General features: G+C 37.3%; 1 protein-coding gene across 1 annotated transcript; it reads right to left on the bottom strand.

The window, feature by feature from the left end:
- Window positions 1–390: 390 nt before the first annotated feature.
- LOC114151046 (AN1-type zinc finger protein 5) lies at window positions 391–11,996 on the bottom strand. The gene is made up of 6 exons (XM_028027929.1): window positions 11,847–11,996; window positions 10,538–10,736; window positions 10,143–10,254; window positions 7,728–7,870; window positions 5,979–6,086; window positions 391–3,933 (listed from the first exon to the last, which is right to left on the bottom strand). The coding sequence occupies exons 2-6, from the start codon at window positions 10,695–10,697 to the stop codon at window positions 3,785–3,787; spliced, it is 672 nt and encodes a 223-aa protein (XP_027883730.1). The 5' UTR covers window positions 10,698–10,736; window positions 11,847–11,996; the 3' UTR covers window positions 391–3,784.
- Window positions 11,997–13,269: the final 1,273 nt, after the last annotated feature.

Genomic DNA, 13,269 nt, shown 5'->3' with positions numbered 1-13,269 from the left:
GCAATGCATTTAATTCCATCCAGTTTTCCTGCCCTGAAGAAAAGCATCCCTACATCTTCATGTTTCTAGTTAGATCAAATCTAACTAGATCATCTTCCACATGCATGCTCTTCCCCCTATTTGACTTGAGGCAAACCACAAAAGTGACCTCTTTTAAAATCAATGCCTTTTTCCTTGTGAAATCTGTCAATTAGTAGCCAGGAATTTCCTTAGGAGTGCCGGAGTAAAAAGGGGGCAGATCAGTTTTATTTTATCAAACCATAATTATGCTATTTTGTGTTGCTCTACCACCTAAAATCTTGATAAAATCCAATGTTTGTAGTTATAATGTAAGAAAGTATATAACAAAGAAATACATTTGTGCATAAAAATGAAAACAAAAGACAAGTATACTTTAAAATAAACTTTGTGATTTTATTGTTTTATACTTAATCTTACACATCATACAATCCTAACTCTTAAAAGAAAAAAAAAGGTTATCTGGTGGTGTCTCTGGGGGACTGGAGTGCGAAGGGACAGGAACTATATCTCTGAACAAAAATTTAATCTGAAATCTCCACAATTAATCTTTAATGACAGTGATCAAAATAACCTTAATCTGCATTTACTCCTGTGGGGAAACAGAACTTAAACAAAACGTAAGATATAGATTTATCAATATCAATCAAACCTCCTGTATGATCAAGACATTTATTATCAACGGTGATGTTAACATTGAATTGAAGACAGCAGAACATAATCAATACACAGAAAAAAAAGAGAGGCTAATGTACTGATGGAATCTAGATTATGTAGGAATGCTAACTCTAGTTGCTGGTGCCAAATCAGTCTAAACGATGTTAGTGGTTCAACTGACACTTGTGTAAAAATGACAACTGGCTATCCATTCTCTCCCTGAAACAGTCAAAATAAAATCCAAATAGTCTGTTAAATTGACATCATAACATGTTGTGTGAAATATTGTGGTTTACATTCAAACTGCTCGTAATTATTAGAAAAAAGCCTGTTTACAGGGTCGGGTTACTGATATGAGCAGTCGTTAATAAGCACAAATCCTGGGACCCCCATGATCTATGCAGCCGAACAATCTTTTTACAAGTCATCTGTAAAGCAAAACTAAATGTTCTGTATCAAACAATATTTTAAAGTCTGGGAATTATGTTTATATATATATGTATGTATATTCAGAATTCACCAGCTATAAGTCTTCGTAAAGCGAGACTGTTATTTGTCTCATCATCACCCAAGATTCACCCCCATCTGGATTTCAATTTTCCACTAGATGCAAAACGGCAGGAGAAATTAATCACAGTCAGGGTTTATAGACGCTCAGCCTATCACAGGTAAATGGGCTCGGTATTGGCATGCCAAGTCCTCACCCCAGCAGCCATTCAGACATGTCCATCACCAACACAGAGACTTCAACAGGAATTCAAATCGAGGAGTTAAAGCGGAAACCCATCTCAGAAGAAAAGCTTCACATCGATCACAATCTGCATTAGATTCATTTCAGGAAAAAAACAAACAAAAATAAAAATAAAAAACACCTTTCAGTTTCCTTTCAGCTTTTCTATAAATACTTAATGATCAAGATCAAGCGCCGTTTACGGGGAAAGCTTAAATAATGAAAACGTGAAACCTCAACTGCTACCTGAACGTCACGGGGGCCTTTATAAACTTTTAATATCAGTAACAGGATAAAAGCATGGATCAGAATACAGAGTAAGGGATGTTAAATGCGTAAGGAGGCTTTTTTTTTTTTAAACATTATGATTGTAAAAAATAGAAGATGCATGGCTTGGTGAAGATACAAGTAGCAGGTGGCTTACAGAAAAGACAAAATTTTACATGTTATAATTGTACATTAAATGGGGTAATAAATTGGTAAAATTGTCAGTGCCAGTAAGGGCACTTTTCTTTTTTTGGATAATTATGAAAAGCACTTTAATACACATAGTACTATTCTTCACCTCAATCCATCACCTTAGTTACCTGGCAATAATCTACATAAAGATTATACTATATGAATTGGAGCCATATGTTATTTACATTTGAAAAAAAATAATTGTTGAGTCCTGATAACTTCAGCCCCAAAGGTTCCAGCCATGCATTGTGCTACTGCTGAGTGTGGCCTTTTCAGACTACAGCTCCAACATTTCCAACTATGCAGTCAACTTGCAACGCTGGGCTTCATGTCCAACTGCACACATGCATCAGGTCAGAACTTCCTGAAAACAAGCTAGCTAGAAGCGATCTTTGCATAAGGACTCGTCTGAATCAGACTGCTATGTAAAAAAGAAAAAGAAAAAAAAGAACAGAAAGCACAGCACGGCGACAATCTTTGCTGTAGCTGAGCAGAACAATGTTTTTGTGTAGCTTAACTGCGACCCGGGTCAGTTTTCATTCAGCATGTGTCAGTGGTCTGCTGGTGGTTAGAGAAACGTGGAGCCTCACTCCGACTCCAAAAACAAAAATGCACACACAAAAAAAGGTTTTCAAGGAAAACCTCCTATAGTACACCTCATTACTAAAACAAGACATTATTTTTTATCTGAGCATGTTCTATAGCTCAGATAAGAACTTCAAATGACCAAAATGCTGAACAAAACCAAGTAGGGTTGGCACATATTTTGTGCTCTGCAGTTGATATCCATTGTTGTGCTTTATTTCAAAGAAGAAAAACAGTGAGAAAAAGGCAATCTTAATGCACAGATTGCAGTGAAACTGCACTCCAATCCATATGAGAGGTTGTATTATTTTACTTTCATGGTTATAGAGTAAGGATGGAATTCATTAAATAAAACTGCAAAGTGCAAATCCTAACAATCTGCTGACACATGCCACCAATCCTCCAGCACATACCAACCAAACAATATAAAATAAATAGAATGCAATCACACAATTCAAGCTAACTAGAATATATTAATATAGATCTTCTGAAGTCATACGTTCATTAAAACAGAAAAAAAAAAAAAAAAACAGGATTCAATCACTCGGTTAAGTCGAGGTTCTCCAACAGCTCTGACCTTTCTCTCCCCAATCAATAGCTGTTCATGTACCCAGTATCCATGCATGTCAACCTAAAGAAAGAAATTTTGAAAAAAATGCTGAGCCTTCGGACTTCAACATGTGGTGATCCAAAGAATGAGAGCTAAAGAGAGGGGGAAAAAGCAATTTCAAAATGAAGGTTACAGAAATTTTAAAGTCTAAGACAAAAAATATTCCAAAGCCCTTAAAAAGGTCTGACACATGATTTTTTTTGTTTCTCTTTTTGAACTAACACCTTCTGAATAATATGGTTTCATTATCCAGGCTGTGGCACATTCCCAAACTGCTTATACCCATTTTATTTCAATGACCCACAGGGATTGTACAAATAAAAATGACTAACACGATCCCTCTAAGTTGAGAAACAAAAAGGTCTAAAATGAAATCCCTTCCCTCCCCATGGCAAAACAAATGTCCATCAAGCCCCTACTACTCTCTCCCTAACTCTCAAGCAGATGTATGCAAACACACGCGCACACACACTTTCATACAAGCCCAAAACACTGACACTCAGATTTAGCTGCAGTCACTAGCAGCGAGAGAGAGAGAGCAAGAGAAAGAGAGGGAGGGAAATACTAGTAAGGGGCGTGTCTTGACTTTTGCTGTGACCACGTCGCTCCACCCCGCCCGCCTTCGACTACCTTGAACAAATGAAGCCACGATGTCGGGTGTTTTTCATCCAAGTTGCCATTGTTCAAATTCACAAAGTCGTAGAGACTTTTATTGCACTTAGTCCTCATAACTTCTGAATTTTTTCAGCCACCACGATGGGGTTCTCCTTGCGTATGCGTGCAGCAGCTGCACTCCGGTAATCGTATGGACAGTCGTGTTTGTCAGAGTAGCGATGGATGGCACAGAACAGGTTGCCACAGCGACAGTCAAAACCTGATTTAAAAGAAAAAGAAAACTGTTTAATTAAATATTAGCATAAAAATTATGAATACAAACTGATGCTTTGGGGTCTTCTGGACTTAATAAAACGCTATGCAAGTACAGGCCATATCCAAACAGCTCTGCTTTATGTGGATTGTTGCACTTAACTTTGAACCGTAGTTAAAAGTTCAATTAACTACAGTTTTTTTTTAAAGTACTTTCATATAAATCTTTCAGACAGTAAATGTTTTTCCATTAATAGGAAATTTAGCTTGATTGGCAGCTCAAGAATCCCTTTTTCAGTGCACAAGTTGTTGCATGTCAAAGACAACTCAAAGTGATTAATAAGGGCTAAGATTTGAAGTAAGAGGAAATACTAAAATGGAAGAAGCTATTTTAAAAAAACAATTTCCTGCTACTTATCTGCTGTTCATTCAGGCTGAAAACAGACTTCAGATAAGAGGAAGGAGTGCAGCAAATTTGTACAGGTGTTTTCAACCTCCATCCATCCAACATCCATTGGAAGTTGTTGGCAGCATTTTAGTAATGCTTAGTGCTGCAGTATGAATTCACAATTCCAAAGGGTTACACGCTGAGAACGGTTTTTGTAACGCCAATTGTCCTACCTGAGCCAGTAAAGTATATTAAAGACAATATTACATAATAGGATTCTACTACAGTCAAAGTTTTGCCATTTCAAGGAGAGAAAAAAAACCCTTTCAAAGATTTTTCTAAAATCAGTAATTTGCAAAAGAAACCAGCAAAATATGCACCAGTTAAAACTGGCTTGAGCAATACGAAACCCCCTGTGAAATGAACATTTAAATATCAAATGCAACTTCCTGCACATCAACAGCTATTGTGCTTTTAATGTAACAGATAAGCCTCATCAGAAAATATATTGGAATTTATTGAACATGACTGTAAATGTTAATGTGATATGAAGATTATTCATACTGTATGGCGCTAAAATAAATACAATATCCAGAATGCAGAGGAGTTTAACGTTACCTGGGACATTTATAGCAGGGGACTCTGAGCTCAAAGCTTTGATACGTTGCTAAGCAATACATCAAACACTTCACATTTGTACAATATTGGTTGCATGCAGTGTGGTTAACTGTAAGGATGTTGGAGGTATTTCCTCCTTTTGTTGTGATTAAAGTTTTGAACATGTTGCAACTGGCCCTAGTTTCGTCTTTTTTTGTGAAATATAAATATATTTTGAGTGCTTCTGGCGTGACACCATCTTGGATATTTTCTAAAGCAAAATATGGAGCGTGTACAATACAAACATCCAATCGGAGCCAGGAGGAGGGTCATAGTGCTGTGAATTATGCTTGTGTATGTGCTGCTCACAAACTCCCACTTGTCCTGCTGTGCTGTTCACCATAACAGAGCCTGCCTTGATTGCCCAGGAGCATTAGCATGACTGCCAATACGACAAATAGACAGTTTTCCTGGAACAGCAAGTTGTTTCTTCATATAGTAGCACCTATATGAAGTTGACTGAGAGCACTATGCCCCTCCTCCTGGCTCCGATTGGCTGTTTTTGACCAGGAGCAATGCATTTCTTCCGATGGCAATAGGACCACAGGAAGGAGGCAGAGGAGTTCAATCTTTTTATAGATTATGTGTAAAAAAGAAAAACAACAGATTTTTGTTAAAGTCACATACTGTAGCTTTTTAAAACAAAACCTAGACTCCTAGAGAGGAAAGATTATAATTTTAAAAAACTTTTAAAAGGATCCAATAGAAGTTCAGTAATCTCTTAAATTCATAATGCTAAATCTAAAATGTTTTGGTAGAAGTTGGATAACAGATTGGATCTCCACTTCTACATGGTTACAGAGATAATGCAATAAGATTGTGGAAGATTGGAGATTGAGTCTCCAATCTTCTACACGGTTAGAGAGGTCGAGGGGTCTACTAAATGTTGGGCTTAAAGTAAAGATTTGCAGCAATCCCGGGCCACAAGTTGCAAACTTATTGAGCCCAACATCACGGCAGAGCTTAATAATTACCTTGAAAGTGTGGAAACTGCTTTCCTTACTTACCAGTAAGGCCCACTTTCTTCCGGCAAGAAAAGCAGCGGTTCTTTTTCTTGTTCTTATCGGGGGTTTGGTCACCTTCAGAAGAAGCTTGTGCATCATCACCCACAGGTTCTGATGTTAGAAGAAAAACAGCATATACTTAGATGAGGGAGGACCCTTAGTCATTTTTCAAAAGAGGCAGGCCAAAAAGAAATCCATACAATTTAAGAAAGACAATTGTGTGCCAAAGTTACAAGTCAGGAAATGGTTAAAAGGAAAATTGCCACATATTCAAGCCTGCTCTTATCTAAGGTTTCAATTAACTGGAGCGATTACAAGCAAGGCTAGATGAGGATCCAAGTTTATCCTGTTAGCACACAGTACGGGTCTGCTACCTGCTGCTCCAGAGCCACATGTGGCTCATTGGATTCTACGCTGTGGCTCTTGTAAAACCAAATAAGATGTTTTGTAATTATAAAGGCAACTAGAAAGGGTGGCTATTTTCAGTTTTTTATGTTTTCTTGAGATATCGGCATTGAATACTTACAAGAGCATCGATTGTATGAGGCTTTAAAAAGTGATTTAATGTTTCTTAGCTTCAAACTATGTGCTTTAAATTTTAAGTGGGTTACCCATCTTTCACAATTATATGGAAAGGGTTCACTTAGCTGGCTTTATTACACAAAATGTATTCATTTTTTGCCCCTTGTAAAGATGAGACAATTCCTTTTGTTTTAACATCTAAAAATAAAAATACATTTTAGTTTAAATCTCCCTAGCTTTCAAAATACAATTCATTTAGTACATATTTATAAAAATTAATACTTTATGTGGCTCTATGTTCATTTTGTAGCAGCAGGTGACAACATAGCTCTTTGAATTAAAAAGGTTGCTGGTATTCGCTGAGAGGAAGATAAGTGAAGCAGACAGCAGTTTGTTAAATAAAGCATGATGCAGTGGGAAATCATGTCCACTGCTAAGAATAGCAAAGGCTCTGTGATGCTGTGGACTGAAGATAAAATGCCCTTTGCTAGTTATATGGACCACTTTAATCATGTTGAGGGAATAACCACATTCCCCCAGACAAGCTCACACAATGGAGGAAGCTGGAATCAAACCCAAAACTTTCTCACTACTCATCGCACTGCAGGAGTGGAAATATTCAACAATAAATAAATGTACTCAACTTAAAAGTTAGCTTTTATTTTAATGCTACTGTGATGAAAGATTAATTTATTATCAAACATTTCACACATCTTTACCAAAAGCACCATGGACAGCTGATTTGTTGTGAAAAATTAGCTGAAATCTGATATGAAATTTAAATAGTTCACATTCCTTCATTAGATTACTCATTTGCAACAGGATCATATTTGAGGTGAATAACCATAAAACATTTATCTAGTAGTTAAAGCAATCTCATACTCCAATAATTTCACAAGTCAATACCGCATTTTGTAGACGTGGATATTTGTTTTTTTTAAACTGAAAATGGTAGGAGCTTAAACAGATCACTAAGCATTAAAGCAAAGCACCATAAGAATTTAACTCTTCTCCACACAAATAGTATGATGATGACTACTAACAAGTTTCAAAGAATATGCATTAAAGCGCTACAGTCTGAAACAAAAAGTGAAAGCTAAGAACTACACGTTTATTTTAACCAAAGACTGAATACTAGAATACTAAAATAGTGCATATATTAAGAGACATATTTTACCCATTTACACTACTATAAGGACTTGTTTTGGAAACCCCTTATGTGATGCTCACCTGCGCTATTGGATGTGCCCTCTTCCTCATCTTCCTCCTCCTCTCCTCCCTCAACCACTGCTCGATCGGAGTCTACGGCCCCTGAGTCTGGGGAGATGCTCATAGCTGTCATCTGTTGAGTTACTGGGCTCGGAGAGCTGGGACTAACATCACAAAACAGGAGCATAGTTTGAAATTAGACAGATCAAATAGTCAAAAACAATTTACGGAAAAAGAGTATCTATTAAAGGGAACAGAAAGATGAGACAGATACGACAGAAAAATGAGGATGAAATGAAAACCTGAGTAAAGCTGCAATTAAAGTTCATTGCATGAAATCTGATAAGGGCCGCTGATAATCGTAAAGTTATACATCACGTATCAAACTCGAGGCCTGTGGGGCAAATAATAATAATAATATTCCTTTATTTAATCAGGTAAACCCCGTTGAGATCTAGATCTCATTTTCAAGAGGGACCTGAAACAAACTTCACTCCCCGTCAGGGAATCGAACCCCGGTCTCAAGGGTGACAGGCGGGGATACTCACCACTGTACATCTCAAAAAATTTTAATATTGGCAAAAGTGGAATATTTCTTTCCAGTCCATGAAACAGTTATTTTATAGAGGTATTTCAAGCTTTTATTTTTTTGGCATTTTAATGATTATGACTGATGGCAAACCGTCATGGACCGAAAATATAACACGGGACCTCTAAGCAACATGGAGTCGGTGCCTCTCCATTGATCCTCCAGACACTGGGACCTTGATTTCAAAATAAAATGTAGAATTTATTTCAATCTGGAAACAGGACTCTGGTCCACAGTCCAGTTCACTTTCTCCTCAGTCCAGGTGAGACGCCTCTGACGACGTCCATGGTTCAAGAGAAGAGTGGCTTAACACGCAAATGTGTAAGAAATAGTGCACTTTTACGTCACATTCTAACTTACTGAGACATACTAGTATTTCTGTAGCTCTTCAGAGATTAGAGAGCCACAGAAATAGAACTTCGAGATAATGGTTGTTTGATCAAATATTTTGCGTAGGGACATATTACAGCATTGTGAATAGAAAACAAAAATTAGAAGTGTAACTCAAATGCAGAAAAAGCTATAATATTGTATCAGTTTGTAATTTGGTGATTTTATCTATGCATTCTGTCACAACTGTCCCTTTGAGGACATTCATGGTCTTGATGTGGTCTGACATGAAAATTAGTTTGACACCCTCCAATACATCCACCAAACAAAGAAAACATACATTTTCCCTACACTGTAACTATTTAGATACATGTAAGCAATAAGTTGACAACAGGACAAAAGAAATCCAAATGTATCGCTCAACCAATCTAAATTCTGCTTAAATTTGATTTTCATAAGTAAGCTTGCTACTAAAAACATTTGAAAAGGCTGAAGCACTAATGCAACCACGTTTTGAAAAAGAAATGTGCAGAGTACATTTCTGAGAAAAAAAGGGCAATTTTCCAGACTAGAGACATAAATTTACAGCAATAAAACTAAGACATCCTCTGACATTATGAAGTCAGAAGTTGGAGTAAAAAAGTTCTGAGGTTTATTAAGGTCAAACATTTCTGACATCATCTAAGACTGAAGTGGCAAATTAAAGAGGTGCACATCTGGATATTTTCCAAAGTGTAAATAGTACATCCAGGCTCTTCCTGTACCAAACGACACGTCCCAGGTGCAGAATCACCATGAGCGCCTCGAACGGGATACGGATAGTCAGGAAAGCTGCAACATGGCTGTGTCGACTCTGCACCCGAGAGATATTCTGATACCGGAAAAGAGCTTGGATGTCCCACTTACACTCTGGAAAATATCCAGATGCACAACTCCAATTTTTCCCACTGCAATCCCAGGACTTTTGTCATGTTTTGTTGCAAATGTCTGACTTCATAATCTCATTAAACTTCTGAGTTTTCCTCTGATCAATTCAAGATATTTTTTTTCTTCCAAATGTCTTAGTTTTAACATTGTACATTTTTGCCTTTAATCAATGAAAAAAATGTTGTTTTACAACAAAAATTTACAACTTTTGATAGAGAATATGTAACAGTTTTCTAGTAAATATTTGAAATTGATCGAGAAATCAAGTTTTTGGCAGAAATTTTGTCATCCCTGGTCATATTATTTTTTTATTAGGACCTAATACCCTGTCGCACGTTACTTTATAAAGAGCAGAACTAAGAAAAAAGGTAGAATATTCTAAGCAATAACCAACTCAAATATGCTGGGTTTAAAAAAAACAAAAAAAAAAACACTTATTCTCAATCTTCATGCCAACATTGTTTTACCAATTTTTATGCTTACATTTACCTGTATTGGTAATCAAAGGAACGGATATTGGGCCATGATAAATGAGACAGATTTTATACATGTAAAAGACAGAGAAATGGTCCAGGAGTTTGTCAGCATACCTGGTTGTTTGTTCCTCAGCTTGCGTTCCTGCTGCTTCTGTACTAAGCTCCGAGTTTGTGTCTTCCACAGTTACAGTTGCTGATGTTGGTGATCCTGATGGTGATGTAGCAGCTGTGTGAAAAGAAAAGGGTGATAACACAGAACTTACAGAGAGATTTAAAAAAAAATAAAAAAAATCTTATTTCAAGTGTCTTGATAAAGAAAACACACTGCCCTGGACAAAAAAGATCAGATGCAAGTAGAGTTCAGGTTAAACAGCACATGACAATGTCACTCTGTTGCTTTCTTATGCCACAGTGTAGGCAGCTGTTCTCCAACCCCTTTTAGCAGCTCTGAAGCCTGAAAGCGAACCATATCAGACTGAACCCAGTTGTTGGCAGGTTTTCTGTCCTACCTTTCTCTCCGGGAGGGCTGGATCGTCCCCCTCCCTGTTGTCTCTGCAGGTGTTCCTTGTAGCAGACAGAGCACATGCCATTGGTGCGAGGGTTACCATAGAAACCACATCCCATAGTGCAAAGCATTGGCACTTGCGTCTGATTGGTCTCCTGAGCCATGCTCTGACAGAGGGGGAAGGGGGGTGGGAGAGGATATTCCTGAAAATGTGGTAAAATCAGTTAGTCAAAATTGTCCAGCATTTCCCATCTAACCAGATGAGTTTTTCCATTTTTCAGCTAAAAGAGCTTGGAGGCTGGCATTGCGGCATGAGAACAGAGCTGAAGCAAATTCAAGGTTTTAGATGGTTGTGGTCCAATATTACTTTGTAATGTTAAATTTCATAAAAGTTAGCCTAACAGATTTATATGTTCAGCGAACACCAATAACCGAGTGACAAAGTCCAGTTCACTCTTTACAGCATCAAAGAACAATAAAGCAAAATCTGAATCCAAACCAAGTTTTAAAAAGAAAGCAAGCAACAGCAATAATACTTTCAGAACAGGTGACAAATATAATAAAAGTACAACAGAGCTACGTTTTCACATATTAAGGCAAAGCATGAAAAAGTGCTTATCCTATTAAGCTGAGGATTTATCAGGAAAGAACCAGAAAGGATCAACAAACAAAAGCCACAAAAGAGTCGTTCACCGCTGCCGTTTAAAGGGGGAGCGACGGTATGCGAAAACAGCAGCTAGTTGATGGATTACACTTTCTTCCGCCGCAAAGCAAGATGTAGATCAGGAAAAAAAGTTGCCATAAAAGGAACAACACCGAAAGACATGGCAACTACGAAACCAACTCAAAAACATACCCAAAAGTCTTACATAACAAAATATTCAGCAAATACGAAGGGAAGATTGCTTCAAATTAAGCTAAGCAACTTCCCACTGACAGGCTGTTGTAGAAAACAACAGCCGTCCAGTGCTGGCTTAGCTCAAAGCAAACAGCAACATTAGCAAACAGCCGCGATGGCCGTTTTATCTGTCTGACTCTACATACCAACGCGAAAAGAACAACAAAACTTACACGTTTACCTTTCCTTACAAAGGAACTCACGCAGATAAAAACTAATGTATCCCTGGTAACAAACAACAATCAAATCCGGGTTGTTTTTAATCGAATAAACTCTAGCTTCAGCTGGCTAACGTTAGCCGCGCTACTAGCATAGTCAACCTAAACGAGTGGGCTTCCCGACACTCTTCTGGCGAGTTTAAAATTGGCAGTACGCAGCGAAACGGTCCTATGTCTTTCTGGGATACAAACAGTACCTGAAATCCAAGGTACCGGAGGCTGTCAACGACCTTGAGCTTTAGATTTGAACAAGTTGTGTCCCCAGCAGAACGCGCGGCCTACTACCCAGGGCGCGTTCCCGACATTCGAAACAGGGACCATGACGTCATCCTCATCGATTCAGACCATAGGAACCAACAGAAACCACAAGATTGTTAGACCGAGGGGCTGTTAAAGCTGACTAAGGGATGGATTTAGAAAAAGTAGAACTACAGCAACATATTTTGCTCAAGTAAAAATAAAAAAAAAAAAAACAGTACAAAGATTAAAAAAGTAATTCTTGAACAACTAATTAAGCAGGCTACTGAATAACTGATAACATCTGATTAAATATTTTTAAAATGACGTCAGACAAATATAAGGTAGTGTGCAAATTGCGTGTTTAACAGACTGAAAGAAAAAACACAAATAAAATGGTAGCAAAATATAAGCAGAAATACTTTTACAAAAATGTTTCAATAGAAAGCAATATATAGGTTGAATATACAGTATATGTGCTTGCTAAATAGAACAGAATAGAATATACTTTATTAATCCCCAAGGGGAAATTGCTTATTTGTTGACAAGCTACTCCACCCGACGTAAAAATACAAAGTTTATAAAATATATACTGTATATACCTAATGCCACAAGAGTGTGAGAACGTCAGAAATTTATTTATTAATGCCTTCAAAAGCAAAGTTTACATACAGAATGACTACTATCTCATTAAATAATAAAGGGAAAGCCCAGATGATGTTAAAGCTTTGAAAATGTCTGATAGGTTAATTGAATGCACACCTGTGGATGTATTTGAAGGCCACACCTGGGACACATTTCTTTCTTGCTTGACACAATAAAAAAAAGTCAAGAGAAGTCAGCTAAGATATCAGAAAGACAATTGTGAACAAGTCTGGTTCATCCTTAGGAACAGTTTCCATATGCTTGAAAGTGCTTCATTCATCTGTTCAAAGTACACAAGTATAGATATGATGGGAATGTCCAACCATCACACTACTCAAGAAACAGTTGTAGGGTTGTATGTTCTAGAGCAGTGGTTCTCAAATGGGGGTACGTGTACCCCTGGGGGTACGTGGAGGTACTGCAGGGGGTACGTGAAGCTTTTCAAAATATCTTTAAAAAATCAGTAGGCTCCTCATAATAAGTCTTGGGAAAAATTATTTTGTAAAAAGTTCAATAAAATATAAATGTGTGTTCATGCACTGAATTATATATTCAGTATTTACTGGGTATTTACAGCACTGTACCTCTTTTTTATTCCAAAAATGTTTTGCCCGTGTCAGGGGGTACTTGACTAAAAATATATTTTTAAGGGGGTACATCACTGAAAAAAGTTTGAGAACCACTGTTCTAGAGAAATACGTGTATTGGTCCAAAAATGTGCAAATTGTATATCAGGGG

The sequence above is a fragment of the Xiphophorus couchianus genome, chromosome 9 (assembly GCF_001444195.1).
Source record: "Xiphophorus couchianus chromosome 9, X_couchianus-1.0, whole genome shotgun sequence".
Lineage (NCBI taxonomy): Eukaryota > Metazoa > Chordata > Actinopteri > Cyprinodontiformes > Poeciliidae > Xiphophorus > Xiphophorus couchianus.
Note: the sequence above shows the minus strand (reverse complement) of the source record. Positions and strands in the feature narration are given on the sequence as shown.

Coding starts and splice junctions, on each gene's coding strand:
- LOC114151046 (XM_028027929.1), bottom strand. CDS start 10,697: ATGGCTCAGGAGACCAATCAGACGCAAGTGCCAATGCTTTGCACTATG. Junction 7,871..10,142: donor GCTGAGGAACAAACAACCAG/GTATGCTGACAA, acceptor TTGTGATGTTAG/TCCCAGCTCTCCGAGCCCAG. Junction 3,934..5,978: donor GAAGAAAGTGGGCCTTACTG/GTAAGTAAGGAA, acceptor CTTTTAAATCAG/GTTTTGACTGTCGCTGTGGC.